This window comes from Castanea sativa, chromosome 4 (assembly GCF_040712315.1).
Source record: "Castanea sativa cultivar Marrone di Chiusa Pesio chromosome 4, ASM4071231v1".
NCBI classification, from domain to species: Eukaryota; Viridiplantae; Streptophyta; class Magnoliopsida; order Fagales; family Fagaceae; genus Castanea; species Castanea sativa.
This window is the reverse complement of record NC_134016.1, coordinates 51,396,359-51,412,765: the sequence shown is the minus strand read 5'-3', so window position 1 is coordinate 51,412,765 and position 16,407 is coordinate 51,396,359. Positions and strand designations below refer to the sequence as shown.

Here is a 16,407-nt window from a genome sequence, read left to right as displayed (position 1 = left end):
ATTTATTCTAAAATTGTGATATGCTGGTTTACATCAAATGGAGCTATGACTTCAACTATGCCTTTATTAATTTGTGATTGTAGGGCCCTACTAATCAGAGTATAGACCGTCCTATCATGTCACATCTTTTGTGAAGCTAATAGCATCCCAAATAGTCTACCCAAGAGATAAGTAATGCAAAGAAGCAACTTAATGAAATATGCACAATATATAAGATCTTTTAGGGGGAAAAAACACTCCCAGATAGCGTTCCTAACATCCTTGAACACTATATTCTGTTTAAGGATGACTAATGGACCAACTTTTGTAACTAGTACTTAATTAAATAAAACATCCCCTCTTTTTACCAAAAATTGTCAAATAATCCTTCTTTAAAAAAAAATACTTGGAAAAATAACCACTTTAACAGTTTTTTTTTTTTATTTATGAAAAAGCTTGTAATTTTATTAATACGAAAATAAATTCAATAATCTTCGCACACTGACAAACTTTTAATCTTTCCATGAAAGCTCTTTTGAGTTTCGAAAAGGAAGCCTTTTTTCACCTAATGCTCGTTAACAGAAAACATCTACATATTATAGAAAAAAAAAATTGTGTGCTAAACTATTTCACACAACAAATGGGAAAGTTAGGAAAATGTTCTAAGGCAATAGTATTAATGGTGCGAGCCACACTCATTGGATGAAATACTTACTAGCACATGGTAGTGGTACAGCTCTTGTGCTACATATTTATTGGAACTATAAAACATAATTTACGAGAGTTCTACAATTTTCTGAAGTGCCAAGCTGTATTTCCTCAAAAAAATAAAAAGTGCCAAGCTGTAAGAAGATACATATAATCAGGAACAATATAGAACAATTCGTTAATGGTAGCAGTACAAAATTTCCAACGAGAATACTCAAGTATGCTTTAGGCAACACCCCTTTTGAGTAAGCACACCCAAGCTTAAACCAAAAAAGAAAATCCCACAAGACACAAAAACTTGAAGGAAAAAAAAAATGGGGATCACTTAGAAAAGTACCAAGATTTATATTTTAAAAAAAAAATGAAAACAAAAACAGGATTGCCCCACGAACTGCACATAAAAGTGGGGTTACATCCCTCTGGAACATGTCCATTGTAAAAATGTTTACTCAAAACTAGCCAAAATTTTGAGCATCCGCTAAGTCATTTTGCATACTCATAGTTGGCCTCAATGTGAAATTTCAAAAAAAAAAAAAAAAGAAGTAAACCACTTGATTCTGGTTATGCGCTCCTGTGTCCAAAATCTTGCAAAAGCGCTTCTCTACAGCCACAAAAACAGTCAGAATATGCCCCATATAAGAAACAGGGTTAATGTGATAGATCAGCTTGCTCAATCAGAGTCCTTTGAAGAATCCGATCCATTGGAATATTCCTCTCTATTTGCAGAAATTGAAGGGTTTCCCTGGTTGTGGTTTTCCTCATTGCTGCTAGTTCGAGGTCTGCCTGGTCTTGATCGAATATTGGTACCCATGGGGAAGGGCTCCTGCAGATACAACAAATCATGTCAGTTAGATCCTTAAGCAAAATAACCAAAAGGGCCATGATAAACAAGTAGATATTACAACACCCCTACCGGATCACCAGCATTTGGACCTTCAGTATGAAAGAGAATAGGGCGGCAACGTTTATCCTCATTCATCAAGCTTGAATTCTGGAAATGGGCAATAAGAGCAGCTTTTCCCTGAATCCTAGCATATGCAAGGGAGGCCACCTTTTCACTATTAAACTTCTCCCATTTTTTGCCATCGAATGCCTGCAAAAGTTGTGCTTTTTAATCCTATGAGCTTTTGCCAATAACTAATAGTATCATAAGAAACCACAACGCTAAAATCACAGTTCATAAATTGAACCTGATGAAATGAAATAATCTGACGAGCATCAATCATATTGATGAACGCATAGCCCACATTGCATTTGTTCTGCAGAAGATATTGGTAAATTTGATAAGGAACATCAATATGGTTTCTTACCCAAAAAAGCTTATCCACAAAGAAATTTACTTGCCTTGAAGTCAATTGGCAAATAAAGAAAATCATATGTTCCCCGACAGTGCTCATCTATTGCAGCGAGAAGCATTTTAGAAGTATATCTGTAAAAATATACATTACATCAGCTGATAGAAAGAAGAAGGGAGAGGGGGAAAATAGAAAAAAGCACCCAAATGAACCTGTGACCTTTTCATAAAAAGTCAACTGCCACTCCTAAAACTACTATACATGGTCATAGTGGATGACCATGACCAAAATAGACAATTTCTAGTAGTGTCATATTTGATGACAACCCTCTATTGCTTGCTTTCCAAGCAGAAAATTAAAGAGGTAAACATTAATGGCCTGTTTGGGGTGGAATCATAAAATGCCAAACAGGATATACAGATGCCCCAACAAAGCACATTTACAGATTACATGAATCATAACAAGTATATCAATATAAATTAACAATGCTGTTCAAACAAAGCAAAGATTCATCAGAAGAAAACGCTGTAAGATAATTGAAAGATAGAAGATAAAAGAAAGAAGCAGAAAAATGCTCAAGATGTTTTTAGGATCATTCACATACTTGTTGGGAATGTTCTTTATCATCAGTGTTGTTCGGACATCTTCCCCACGTAATATGCGGTCAGTATCAAGTTCATACTGTTTCTTATCAGCAAGATTAGAATTTACATCATTTCTACGGTGAGAAAGGTTTCTCACACGATCACTTGCAGAGTCAAAAGATGCAGGCATTGAAATCATCGGGTTCCTCCCAAGAAAAATGTTGCACATTTGCTGAGGAGAGTGTTGCCCAGCATTTGTTAACATGTCTGCGCAATTTCCTCCAATATGAGAAAAGGTGCTGTGAGGAGAAATGTCAATATGATGCAATTGAGAACTACGAGGAAAGCCCATGCTCCCAAGAGAACCCAAGTGGAAGCTAGAAGCTTCAGGAGACTCCCCTAAATAGGTACGTCGCCTGTCCCAGAGGGAGGTATTTACAGCTGGTGCGGATCCAACATGATGATGCACAGGTGACATGTTCAGTAATTGAGGTGATCCTCCAGGAAATCCAGGCATTTGTGGAAGGCGATGAGCAGGAACACCGTCAACAAATGAAGGCGAATTCCCCCAAATCACAGGACTTGAAGGATGTTGCTGATATGAGTTGGAGTTCTTCCATGCATAATGGTGTCCATGAAGGGGACAGCTCCCATTTCCAGAAGAACCAAAAACTAAAAAGAAACATTTTATCAAATATCAAAACCTTAACTTGTTTTACATAATACATAAACCTAAAGGAACAAAAACATAGCAGGTAGAGGAACAATTCCTTCCAAAAATTGTGTAATTTTCCTCTAGATGGCAAGAATAACGGTAAATAAGAATCAACAGTGTATGCTACAAACCACATTATGCTAAGATGGGGACAGTAACTTGTACAAGGGTAACAGCAAAGAGTATTAATACAATATTAAGCTAGGATGAGATGACAACAACAGCTAGAAAACTTAACAAGGCTTGGTTCAGATAGCAGACATCACAAGCCTCTATTAGGTATTCTCTAACCCATAAATAATCCATTGCTAATGAATTCTCATTTCATTTGTGGACAGAGAGGCAAAATGCCAAACCGGATTATAACATGCTTATTGTTTATATTTTACCCATTTCTTATTTATTCCACAGTTAAAGTAAGCATATTTGCAAAAGTTTAGAATCAAAACATTAAAATCCACACCCTTTATCTAATTCCCTAAAGATCTCAATATTCTAATCATAAATAGTTTGGATGCTTTGCTGAGAGGAAAGAAAATGAGGGGAAAAAAATCAATTGGGAATGGAGTCATACAAGATAAAAACAGTCAAAGTCAAGCAGCCCAGTTTGCCAACAGGCAACAGCACTTCAACATTAAATGCTATACATCAGAGGACACCAATAAGTTATGATAACTATTGATAAAAATTATTAAAAAAAAAAAAAATCTAAATAGCTAATCCATTTTGTGCAAGTTAAAAATATATATAATAAAAATAAATAATTACTGCAATTAAAATTGCATAAACCCAAAATGCAGACCACAAGTGTGGCTGCAACACATGCGGACTTAGCAGTCCCAGCTTCAAACTATTCAAAATCAAGTGAAGAAGAAGAATAACCTAAAAATTTATAATTGATTTATTGAACTTAATCTGAATGGTTCACTTGTTAATCTAAAATAGTTTAGTAGTCAACCAGATACCAAAATCTAAAACATCCAACAACAGAAGTACATATTTCAAACAGAGTACAGGACAATATATTCAACTCACCTCCTCCATTAAGTTCCACTGGATGAACATTGGAACTCATTCTGTGAATTTGCCTACCGTTGATTCCTTCTGTCATCCTGGGACCAAGATTGCCAGCCATATCAGCATTGGTGCTCAAAGAGTTACATGGAACACTGTTGGCTAAACTTTCATGATACTCCGGGAGTGAATGAGGATGTAAATTGGGAATGCGTTGGTTAGCAAACTTCATTTCATTCAGAGAATGGTTGGACTCACAAACTCCAAATTGTTTGCCAATAGATGCCACTCCCACCGGAGAGGGCAAGTTGTTCGGAACGCTTGAACTCATATGAGGGAATGCATTTTCAATAAATGAACTCAGAGATGATCGGTGTGCAGAATGTAAACCAAGGTTAGATCCATTATCCACACTGTTAGATGCAATAACCCCAGGAGAGACAGTTGCTGTAAAAGATATTGAGTGAGAGCAAGAATAAATATTTGTGTTTTAAGAAGACCTCAACTGATGCGGAAATTCTTTAAACAGAAATCATACCCGTGTGTCCTGATGATAAATTGTCACAAGGGCTTTGACAAACATTATGTCCATCTTGCTCCTGCTCAGGCTGTTGCATCAAACTGCAAAAAGAATTTTTAGTTCGCACATGTGTGTGTGTGTGTATATTATCATTTAGAAAGAGAGAAACAAAGAAATAAGACAGAACAATAACATGTGGTAAAACCAGATCAGGGTGATCCAGAATAATATCATCATTCACCAGTCAAAATTTTAAAGCACAACATAGTAGAAACACCACATGGGAAATATCCATAATGAACATAAAATCTACACTTAGCTTGTTTCAAGATCAAGCAGACAAAAGGGGGGAAAACAGAAATAGGATCCCCATCCCCCTCGAATTCAACATCTTTTTTAATGATGCTATTGAGAAATAAGAGGGAGTTAAAATAGACAGTACCACCATCTTGCAATCTCTGAATGGCCTGGTTCAATCTTGATCTGTTTCCCAGAAATTTCACTCCTATTCAGTGCACGAAGAGCAGCTTCTGCAGCTCGAACATCATAAAACTCTATCAATTTGTATTGATACTTATGTGGAGCATCAAGGATCTGCAAATCAACAAAAATTAATTAATTAAAATTAAAATTTGTACTGTCACTTATAGAAATGAAAGAACAGGGCAACAACAAATTACTTCTTTGATTTCTCCATAAAAGCCAAAAATTTTGCGAATCTCATCATCTGAAACAGAAGAATCAAGGTTGAATACCACCAGGGTGCCGTGGTTAACATCTCTTTCCGAAGGATTATCCTAAAACATTAGCAAACATCAAGCATCAGATTATCAGATTAATTTATTAAGTAAAAAGAAGTAGAAAAATGATGATATCACAGAAATTATGAGGTAAGATGACCAAAACAGTATTGACACATGCACCACAAGTGGCAGAAAGGTAACCACCATACCTTTGGTATTGAATAATGTATGTCAAGTTTCCTACGCTTCAATGCTTTATTTTGAAGCACTTTCTTTGCCTCTTGGGCTGCCCTTATGTCATAATAAGAAATCATAACAAACCCACGATGCTTACAGGATGTATAGAGCTTGCAAATATCTCCAAATTGCTGACAGGGAAAAAAATTTGTCAATTAACTTGCTGTGAATCAGTTGCATGAAGTCCTAATGAACAATGAAAAGGAAGGAGTATATGCACCTCAAAAAGAGCCTTTAATTCAGAATCTTCGACATTACTATTAATATTTCTCACAAAAAGTGTTCTAGATGGGTGTTCACCATAAGGGTGTATTGAGCCATTAGAACCCACTTGGCCATTGGAAAGTCCCCTGATATAATCAGAACTTCTTTGGCCCATACATGTACGATCATCCCCTTCTAATTCCATGCCTCCCCCACTGCTGAACATATCATAATCTTCGAAGTCATCACCATTTTTGGCATAAGCATTACATGCCAGCCCGTCAGTCATACCAGAAAATAGATCATCATCATCAGGAAGGAGGTTTCCAATAGTCTGGGCCTCAATTTCTTTAAGAGATTCAAACGGTTCTTCATCATGGTAGGAAGCCACAGCATTAGCAGGACGATGATATGGAACCTCATTTCCCAGCAATCCTACTGCATCAAAGTATGCACAGTTACAGAAAATGCAAAAGGGAATGTATCCATTATATTAAATTAATACAAATGCAATCATTGGCTTTTAAATTTTATTTTAAAAAACAAAACAAAAACATGCAAAATCATATGTTTAAAAGAAGTTTCAGTGAGATTTTGAACCCAGTTTATTAAAATATGTGAGTTTTCTCATAGGATAAGACAACAAGTAAAATGCATAACTTATAGCAGAATCTCATGATAAACATTTACCAGCCAGTTGAGAGATCTCTTCAATCTCCACGGACTAATCTACTTACTGAAATTCTCCCACTCTATTTTCTTGTATTCATTTTTTTTTAAATCATCAAAAAAGTAAATATTATGATAAAAGCTAGAGTTTGTTACATCTTTAATGTATATGTTTACCATGAAACGATAGCATATTAAAACCGACAACTGGTGAAGCCATAGTGCAATGACAACTTTAATGCCTAACTTTAAGAGAGAGAGGCAACTATTACCCACATTCAAGATATGATTTGCATATGATAGAAATGAAAAGGAAAGCTTACACTTTCTACTAAATATTTCAGACAATGAACTTGAAAACAGACTACTCTCACGATTGGTTCCACTCATAACAGTCGTCTTTCCTTCCAAACTTTGAGAAGGCAACTGCACACACACATTTGGCCGTAATCCCATATGATGATGCATAGATTTCCGTGAAGCATTAGTCAAACTGACAATGCCTCCATTCCCACTAACACGTAGCTTTTCTGTTTGGTCTCTAAGTAGACTTGACTCTGGCAGTTCCAAACAATCCACAGACTGTGTCCCAATGGATGAAAGTTTTCCTGCGTGTAGTGAAGCATCCAACAAGCTCTCAGGTGTAGCTATCATTCCATTCATTCCTGCTGACCAAAATTACACCAACAATCAGAGGAACCCCAGCATGCTCAAAGCTTTGCTTGGGAAAGCACTGAGCAAATTTCAATAAATTATTTAATAGAAGTGAACTACATAGCAAAAAGACATTAATTTAACCATGTTAAAGAAACATGACTATGAACCCTAATCAGATGGATACAACACTGAAAACACGAATCAATGAACTGGGCAGGATAAAGCACACGTACAAAAGAAAAAGAACTAACAAAGAGAAGTTATTCTCACAAACAGTAACAGAGTTATTCTCATAAACTCTAATTTTGTTGGGCATCTAAAATTAAAAGTGTCAACTACATAACTATCTGTCACTAATCTTTAAGCAAAATATTTCTATATTGGGGTTGAAAATAATAAGTATGCAACAAAGTACCCAAACACAGTTCTCACAATGAATTCATCAAGACAAATTACACACTAAACTGGTTTAGGCATATTTTCTAAAGAGTCATAGCTACAATTATAAACACTCAGAAAATGGTCCAAGTTTCCCTTGCCAATTAAATTATCATAACAGTAGTGTATGTGAAAAGATCATCTCCCTAAAAGGAAATACACTTTCACCATTTCCATTAGGAGGCCGAATGGCCATTTCAATGCTTGGGACAAATAGAGTGCTGCAAAAATATTCAGCTGGTCAATTTACAGATGCATGGCACCAAAAGACATTTATTTCCACAAGATGGATCAAGTTGGTGATTGATGCTCTATCAACACCGTAATTTCTTAAATCAAATGATTAGGCATACTAAACTCGAAGCAGACAAAATTCAACCTTTTCTTTAAATGGAAAAGAACTTCATTTTAAATTCATGGCCATTACACGTTTAGCAATTTCCATAGGCCAAATGGCCAAGTCAATGCTTGGGGCAGACATGGTGCTCCAAAAGTATTCACATGGTCAATTGAATGACGCATGGCACCAAAAGACATTCATTTAAACAAGATGGATTGATTTCTTGCATTCATTTGATACTCTATCTGTCTTGCTTAAATCAATGATTAGGCATACTAAATTTGAGGACAAAACTCAAACTTTTCTTTAAATGGCAAAGAATATCATTTTACTTTCAGGACCGTTATTGTATAACGACCCGATCAATGCAAGAATCTTCTAATTAAGAGAAAACAAAAACAATAGGACATGCAACTATTTACGGTAATATGTCAAATAAGTGTGGGGCATCTGAACTACGTGCATTCATCATGAATTTGAAGAGATTCCCACTATAATTCAATGGTCCTCACCTTGGTGATAAGGAATGCTTTTGGGTTTTTGATATCCAACTTCTCTCTGCTCATAGTTGACAACAAGTTACAAACTTACAATCCAAAGTACAAAATTTTGATTTTTCACAACAACAAAAAAAAAAAAAAAAGAGTAGAAAATTTGATAACTAACATTTATAGAAGAAAGACAGAGAAATTTAGAGCTGTGAAGACCACAAATACCTGTGAAGAAAAAGAAATATCTTCAAAGAAGTGTTGCGAGGCAGGCACGCCCCTTTGATCCGTTACTTCAAATGGCATAGCGACACTTACAAAGCAGAAACTTTTGCACAAAATTGAAATAAAATAAAAAAACCTCCAAAGATCCTAACTTGCCCACATGCCTAAACTGCCTGGCTCTTCATCTGAAAAAAAAAAAAAAAAGAATTCACAGATGTTATATTATGGTACATCATCAAAAACTTGAAAGCAGAATCAAAAACCCATATCTAATATTTTTGTGTGAGAAATAAAGCACCAAAAAAAATACCCATTTAAGTATAATTGGGGAGAACTTGAATTTTTTTTTTTTTTTTTTTAAACCGAAAACATCTGGCTTACCTACCAACGACCAAACACAAATGCCTAGTTTGGTTTCAAAGAAAAATTAGGAGAAAACAGATTAAAACAACAAGCAAAAACTACCTCTCAACTGTACTAAAAAAATTACAGTTTTTTATTTTTCTAGTTCACCAACAACAAAATTCACTCTTTTTCTGAGTTTTGCATAGCTCAAATTCTCAACAATTATATAAAATATGAAAGATCAAGAACAGCAGTCCCAGCTTTTGAAAAAACTTGAAAATTCAGCACAACCAAAAAAAAAAAAAACACAGGTATTTTGACAAGGAAAGGGAATTAATTGAGAACAGAAATTAACTTAATATAACAAACAAAAAAAATCCCACCTTTAAGAAACAAAATTGAGCTCCATGACCAATTTCGCTCACTCCCACACTTTTTCTCTCTCAAGAAATTGCAAAATTGAGAAGAGAAAGAGAAAAAAGAAGAAGAAGAAGAAGAAAGAAGCAAAAGAAATGTGAAAAAAAAAAGAAAGATAGGAACAAAAATCAAAGGGATCTGTTTTTGTGTCTCTTTTTTAAGTTTGAAGAAGCCACAACTTGTGCTTTTATATTTTTGGAACCTGCATTCTGCTTGCAAGCTATCATTCACCACCACAACAACAACAACAACAACAAAAACAACATAAAGAAACAGACATCGAATATTTCACTTTTTGTTTGTTTCTGCTTAATCATCATCATCATCATTGTTTTCCTAAAATTAACCAAATTTTCAAAACCCAACAAACAACAATTTTAAAGGTTCCGGCCTCGGAGATAACCCAATTCCCGGCGAGATTTCTCTCCCGCCGGTCACTCAATTCTAAATTCTAGAGAGAGAAAAGGCTGTGTTAGTTGAGTTTTGAAAAAACTACAAAACATAAAACATTAAAAAAAAAAAAGAGAGAGAGAGAGAAAATAGGCGCGGGGGTTTGTGTTAAAGTGTACTCACGGTGTAAGGCAAACGAAAGAAAAATCAAAATCAATCTGACCCCTTTGATTCGGCAGAGAACTACAAAAGCCTGTTTTGCGTGTTTGTCTTTCGTTTGTTGTTGTTGTTGTTGCTGTTGTGTTCTTTTTTTTACTTTGCTTTGGTTGTACTTTGTTGTCTTTGCTTCCTTCAGTTTAAGCTTTGGCTTTCGCGGCTTAACATTAAATGCTCCTTCTTAAATTTTCTACTATAATATAAAAATCTTCACGGCTCAGCTCTGCTTTTTATAGTTTTAAAATTTTGATAGCCTATGTGCTACCAAAGTTTCTTTATCCTACTCCATCAATCATCATCATTAGGCTTTACAGCATCACCATTAGGATTTTAATTTTTCTTTAACAGATGAGCGTTACAACCTTATTCCAACAAACCATCTTTATCCTGTACTAAAGTTTTTTTATCCCCGTGATTTTGCCGAATTTCTTTGTATACTTTTATCTTTAACTGTTTTTTTGGTGGTATACAAATGTATGAGTTAGATAAATCTTACACTTTTATAAGAAAACTTCCAAGTATAAATTTGAAATGTAATTAAAACTCTATCTATTATGGTGTTGATGTGTTGTTTGTCACATTGAAATTATAGAATATTCCGAAATACAATAAGTGTATATTCTTTAGATAATAGAACCAACAGTGAATTTAATTGATGAAAGCTACTATGGTGTTAGATAAGAAAGTTTGCATATATTTTATTTTATAAATAGTTTATAATTATTCATTAATCACGTCTACTACCGCATAGAAGTAGTTTATAATTATTCATTAATCACATCTACTACCACATCTATTTGTCAACATTTATTTAGTGCACTAATAAATTAGTATTAACTTTAGGAATTTCTAATAAGCAAAACTCTCATTTTGATTTGTGCTTAAGATTTCATCTAATTACAACAAATGCTTTGTACGAAAATCGTAAGGTAAATAAAACCCTATACGAAGCTCATTGGTAAAATAAACTACATGTTATGTTTTATGATTAATGAACCAACTGTAAATTTAATTAATGAAACCTACTATCGTGTTAGATAAGAAAGTTTGCATATATTGTACTTTAGGAATAGTTTATAATTATTCATTAATTACATCTACTACCACATCGATTTGTCAACATTTATTTACCACACTAACAAATTAGTATTAACTTTAGGACTTTCTAATAAGCAAAACTCTCATTTTGATCTATGCTTAAGATTTCATCTACTTACGACCAATGTTTTGTACGAAAATCAAAAGGTAAATAAAACCCTATAAGAATCACATTGGTAAAATAAAACACAATTTTTATTATAAAAATATAAATAATTAGTCAAATTATTAAAAAAAAATAGCATGTAACACATGCATTTATGCATACGTATAGATACATTTAGAATTAAACACAATTTTTATCATCAAAATATAAATAATTAGTCAAATTATTATTTTTAAGTAAACATAATTAGTCACACATTAAAATTCTTATCTAAATTTAATACTATTTATGATCATTTTTTTCCTAATTTTTAATAAAATAGAACATGCGGTGATTTTTGTTGTGTGGTGATTCTTATTGAGTATATGTGATTGGGCTTTTTTTATTAATTTTATAGTTCACTAATACTAGATTTTCAATATTTTGCATTCATTAACTCACTTTGCACAAAGATTAAAAAACTTTAGTGGACACATGGCACAAATTTAAGTGGATAATTATGGTGTGGTTCTCACATATTTTGCACACATTAGCCCAACTGGTAAAGTCTCTAAGGGTTGAATAAGAAATGTGGGGTTCAATTTTCGCTAACACCAAAAAGTGATTGGTGTCTTGATTTGCTGAAGATAGAGAGCTATTATCAAACGCCATAGGTTGAAACTCTCTCTGAAAAAAAAAAATTGAAGATAAGGATTGCTTTACTAAAGTGTTATATTAATGCATCGATTTATCGTTGCCTTTCAATTTTTGAGATTTAAAGATTTGCTAAACATAAAACTTAAATCTTACATTAAAAAACTATTTTCTTCAAAACAAATAATTACATTAAAAAACTAGTTTCTTCAAAACAAACAACACCATAACCCTTCATTAAATAAATAGGTCAAACAAAAAGAAGAAGCAAATAATGATAATAATAATAATAATAATAACACTTAATAAGAGACATTTACATTAGTCTTCCTTTCCCCCAAAATTGAAGGTTGATAATGTGTTACCATAATACTATATATGATTTTCTGTCAAACAGAGACATTCTTTTAGGTTTAAAGTTTTGTAAAAGTTGCATCTTGTCATCCTGCAAGTCTCAATCCCCCACGAAGGTAAAATTTTTTTTTTTTTTGGGGTCTAGGGCTCTAAACGGAGAAAGGATGGAGGAAAGTTTGGAAGGCGAGTGAAAAACAATTATCCTTGACAAAGGTAGAAGGAATAGGAGTTATGAATTATGATAGAAGAAGAACGACGAAGTCAAATAGGGATGACCACGGTACCTGTTGCACAACAATGTTAATCTTAAAGGCTTTAAAATCTTAGACTTTCAACAACAAAAGAAAAAGAACAAATTTTTAAGTAGTTAGGAATGAAGGGGAAAAAAAGTTCAAGAACAAAAGTATAGCATTCTCAATAGTTTAGTGCGGAAAAAAAAACATTTTGAGTTTAGAAAATAAAATTGAAAATTATGCATATTTTAGGGACAAAAACAAAATTTAAACCATGATGTCATAAACTCTCCAATACATTATAGAAAATATTAAATATATGATATTCTATTTTATTTATTTGTTATGATCAATCTAATTCTTTATATGTTTTTATTCAACTCCGAAACATAGTATTAGTATTACACCATTATTTATTCTTTTTTATTATTATATATACCATATATACCATTATTAGTATTCTCTTATCTCATCCCCTTCCTCTTATATGTGTGCGTGTGTGTGTTTCTCAGAAGAAAAAAAAATACTCTTATTAATGAAGGGTATCTTCTCTTAGAAATAAGGTTATAAATGTCAAATAACAAATTTTATTTTGAATGCAAAAAGAGAACTCTTAAAATTTAGGTTTTTTTTTTCCCTTCTCGTTCATCTTTTTATTTCATAAAGATTAGCTTTTTTATTATTAATCATTTTTCATCTGAATAAAAGTAAAACACCACCAATTTAAAAATAAATAAATAAAACTAAGAGAACTCCTAAAATTTAACATTCTTTTCCATCACGTTCATTTTATTTTTCCTTATCTTTAAAGTTTATCCCTTATATTTGTTTGAGAAAAAAATTCAAATTATAATATATGAAAATTATTAATTTTTACTTAAAAAATAGAAGAGCCTTTAAGCATGTATAACGCGCATACTTAGAAGCTAATTATTTTATAATTTAGTTGTTACAAGTAAGAGAGAGAGACTCAAATAATGCCACTGAGTTGCAAGACTCTTGCCTAACATTATCCTTTCGATTAAGCCATAAAACGTGGGAAGGTAATAGGACAAGTGCAAGTCTTGCCCACATGAATACAATCTAGATTAACAAAATTATCCATTAAAGTAACAATTTTCAGATGTGTAGTTATAATTAGTAATTACCATGCCTTTTTCGACATAGTTTGCCAAAGGGTAGTTAAGGTATGCGCAAACAAATTGCATGCGTTTGGTATTATTAGTTAAGAGTTAAGACTTTACAAGATTTAGGCAAATTTGATATTACACGTTTACATGTAAAATGCATAATCCATGGTTCCTATTGGTTTTAGATACTTCAAAGTCAGTGTCGTGTACGAAATGATTTGAATTTTGGGATCATATCAACCCAATATTATTATTAAGTACAAGTTACGATCCTTCCTCTTGTCCACTCCAAGAATAATATAGTTGATGTATAGTTTAATTAACTTAACAATGCCGCTTCTCATGGGTACAAAATTAAATAAATAATAAATAAATAAAGTGCAACCTTTGGCCAATCAATTATCAATAGCAGCTTATTGGGCACTTAAACAACCAATAATTTTCTAGCATCTTATGCTTTCTTTCTTTTCTCATGTATGGAATAACTTCGTCTATGTTTAATCATACCTTCAAAGAAAAGAAGCTTTGCATTTCAAACTTTATCAAAGTTTCAAAAACCCATTTCCATCTCTCTCTCTCTTTCCCAACTGTGGTTCAATAAAAAGCAAAATACAAAAGTCATGAACACAATAATGTATGCGTTTTTCAAGGTTATCTCTAATTTTGAACATTAGGTAATTAACTACTCCCTTGAGTTTTTCCAAACAAGTTCGGTTTGTCTTTACATTGAGACCAAAATCTCATTGGTGATTCAATTATCTCATAACTTTAATGGTTTAGGATCTGTTTGAATACCGTTTATTTTGCTTAAAACTGAAAATTGAAACACTGTAGCAAAATAAATTTTAAATGTGTAAATAGTGCCGTAGAGCCAATTTTTTATAAAAATTTTGTTAAAAAAAAAGAGATTTATAGATCCTCTAAACATTACACAGGACCCATTGAAAAGTTGAAACATACTTCTAAAAAAAAAAGTCAAAACGCAAAACGCTGGACTTATCATCATATCCAAACAGATACCTCTAAGTAAAATGTATTCTATGTTATTAGAGTTGCTATAAGTTTTAAATTTAATACCTAAAATAAGGCAAAGTAATAAAGTGGGCAATATTAAATTATGACAAACCTTGCCTCTTTGTGACGGAGGAAAACTTGAAACCCAAAAAAAGAAAAAAAAGTAGTAAAATAAAGGCAATAAAATAAAGTCCTTTCATGTGGTCCAAGAGAGAATTGGGATGGAATTTAATAACCTCTATAGCAAGTAATCAAAAAAAAAAAAAATATATATATATATATATATATATAAACAAAAACTGAGCTGAAAGGTAGAGCCCAGCCGAGCAAAGACAGAGAGTTGAGTTGAGTTTAAGTTTTGACAAGGATTTTTGAATGCGAGCGGCTGCATCGATCGTACGGTGTAAATTGGAAAAGCTGGCATTAATTTATTCGAAACCACTCAAAGCATTCCTCCACGTGTCTCAAAGTTATTAGCTAAACTTTCAAAGCCAGTTGCAGAAACTTCAGAGCTATGATTTTATCTATTATGTGACCCGACATACTAAATACTAAAACTTTTTTTCTAGTTTTTAAGGAAAAAAGATTTTACAAACCGCTTTCACTTTCTCTTATTTTATTATTATTACTGTTGTGTCTGTGTCCTGTGACTTTCTTTTTCTTTTTCTATTTTCACCGGGATTCGTGAACTTATGCAACCAATCACACACACTTTATAGTTTATACTAGTAAACTAATTTTGGAGCTCCCTCGTGTTTTTTTTCCTTTTGCTACAGTAAATTCCGTCCAATTGTGATTTTATTTATATTTTTAAAAAATATTTATAAATAAAAAATTGTGTAAAAATATATATAATATTATTTAAAAATTAAAAATTATTACTTAATATCACACACTCTCATCTTTGGTATTTGTGTTCACATCATTATCAATCCAATGATTAGAGATTGCGTTCTATTTTTGCTATATCTAGTTCTACGGTGTACCTCTCAAGTCAAGTGTTTGAATGGATTGCATGAGATCAATACCAACCAAGGCGAAGCCACGTAGAAGATATATAAACGATACGTATAGCATAGGAAATTATAGAATCGAACATTGGACATGTATCTGTGTTTTTTAAATATGGCAATTAAATATATTGATTTTCAACCTATAATTACACAATAATCAAATGAAATGGTCAATATTTTTTGTCTACTACTAAATACTAACACGTGTGAATTCGCTATTTTTTTTCAATCACTCACAATTACACAAATTAACAAGTTATTAATTTGAGTGTAAAAATGGTTGTGTTTGTAGTATTGTTAAATATTGCAAAACTACAAAAGAAACAAACACCTTTGGTCCATTTGGGATTAGATTAATTATAAGCTAGTTTAAGATTTTTTTTTTTTTTGTTTGTTTGTTTTGTTACTACAGTACTTTCAGCAAAACATCAATTAGCATTTTTTTTTTTTTTTTTATCTTTCATCTATAGTACTTTTAACAAAAAGTTATATAAGTTATTCACAAACAAACTTTTAATGTGTGTTTGACGTTGAATTATAAATTGATTTTTTGCTTATTTTATATGTTGTTTGTGGATTCTACGTCACTTTTTATTTAAGCTCTATTTAAAATAATTTAACATTCAACTTTTTGGAAACAAA

The 16,407-nt window shown here is 32.5% G+C and overlaps 1 protein-coding gene across 5 annotated transcripts; it reads right to left on the bottom strand.

The window, feature by feature from the left end:
- Positions 1-1,042: 1,042 nt before the first annotated feature.
- Positions 1,043-10,362, bottom strand: LOC142631251 (protein MEI2-like 1). Of its 5 annotated transcripts, none has more exons than XM_075805374.1 (15): positions 10,152-10,362; positions 8,820-9,001; positions 8,616-8,661; positions 6,992-7,336; positions 6,016-6,437; positions 5,768-5,926; positions 5,496-5,612; positions 5,258-5,409; positions 4,834-4,916; positions 4,317-4,742; positions 2,587-3,238; positions 2,032-2,116; positions 1,878-1,946; positions 1,601-1,780; positions 1,043-1,510 (listed from the first exon to the last, which is right to left on the bottom strand). In XM_075805374.1, exons 2-15 carry the CDS (start codon positions 8,895-8,897, stop codon positions 1,358-1,360), a joined length of 2,967 nt encoding a protein of 988 aa, XP_075661489.1. In that variant the 5' UTR covers positions 8,898-9,001; positions 10,152-10,362; the 3' UTR covers positions 1,043-1,357. The 5 variants fall into 5 exon arrangements, with proteins under 5 accessions (XP_075661489.1, XP_075661491.1, XP_075661492.1 ...); XM_075805376.1 differs by having other exon boundaries at positions 6,992-7,333; XM_075805377.1 differs by having other exon boundaries at positions 6,992-7,333; positions 9,545-10,188.
- Positions 10,363-16,407: the final 6,045 nt, after the last annotated feature.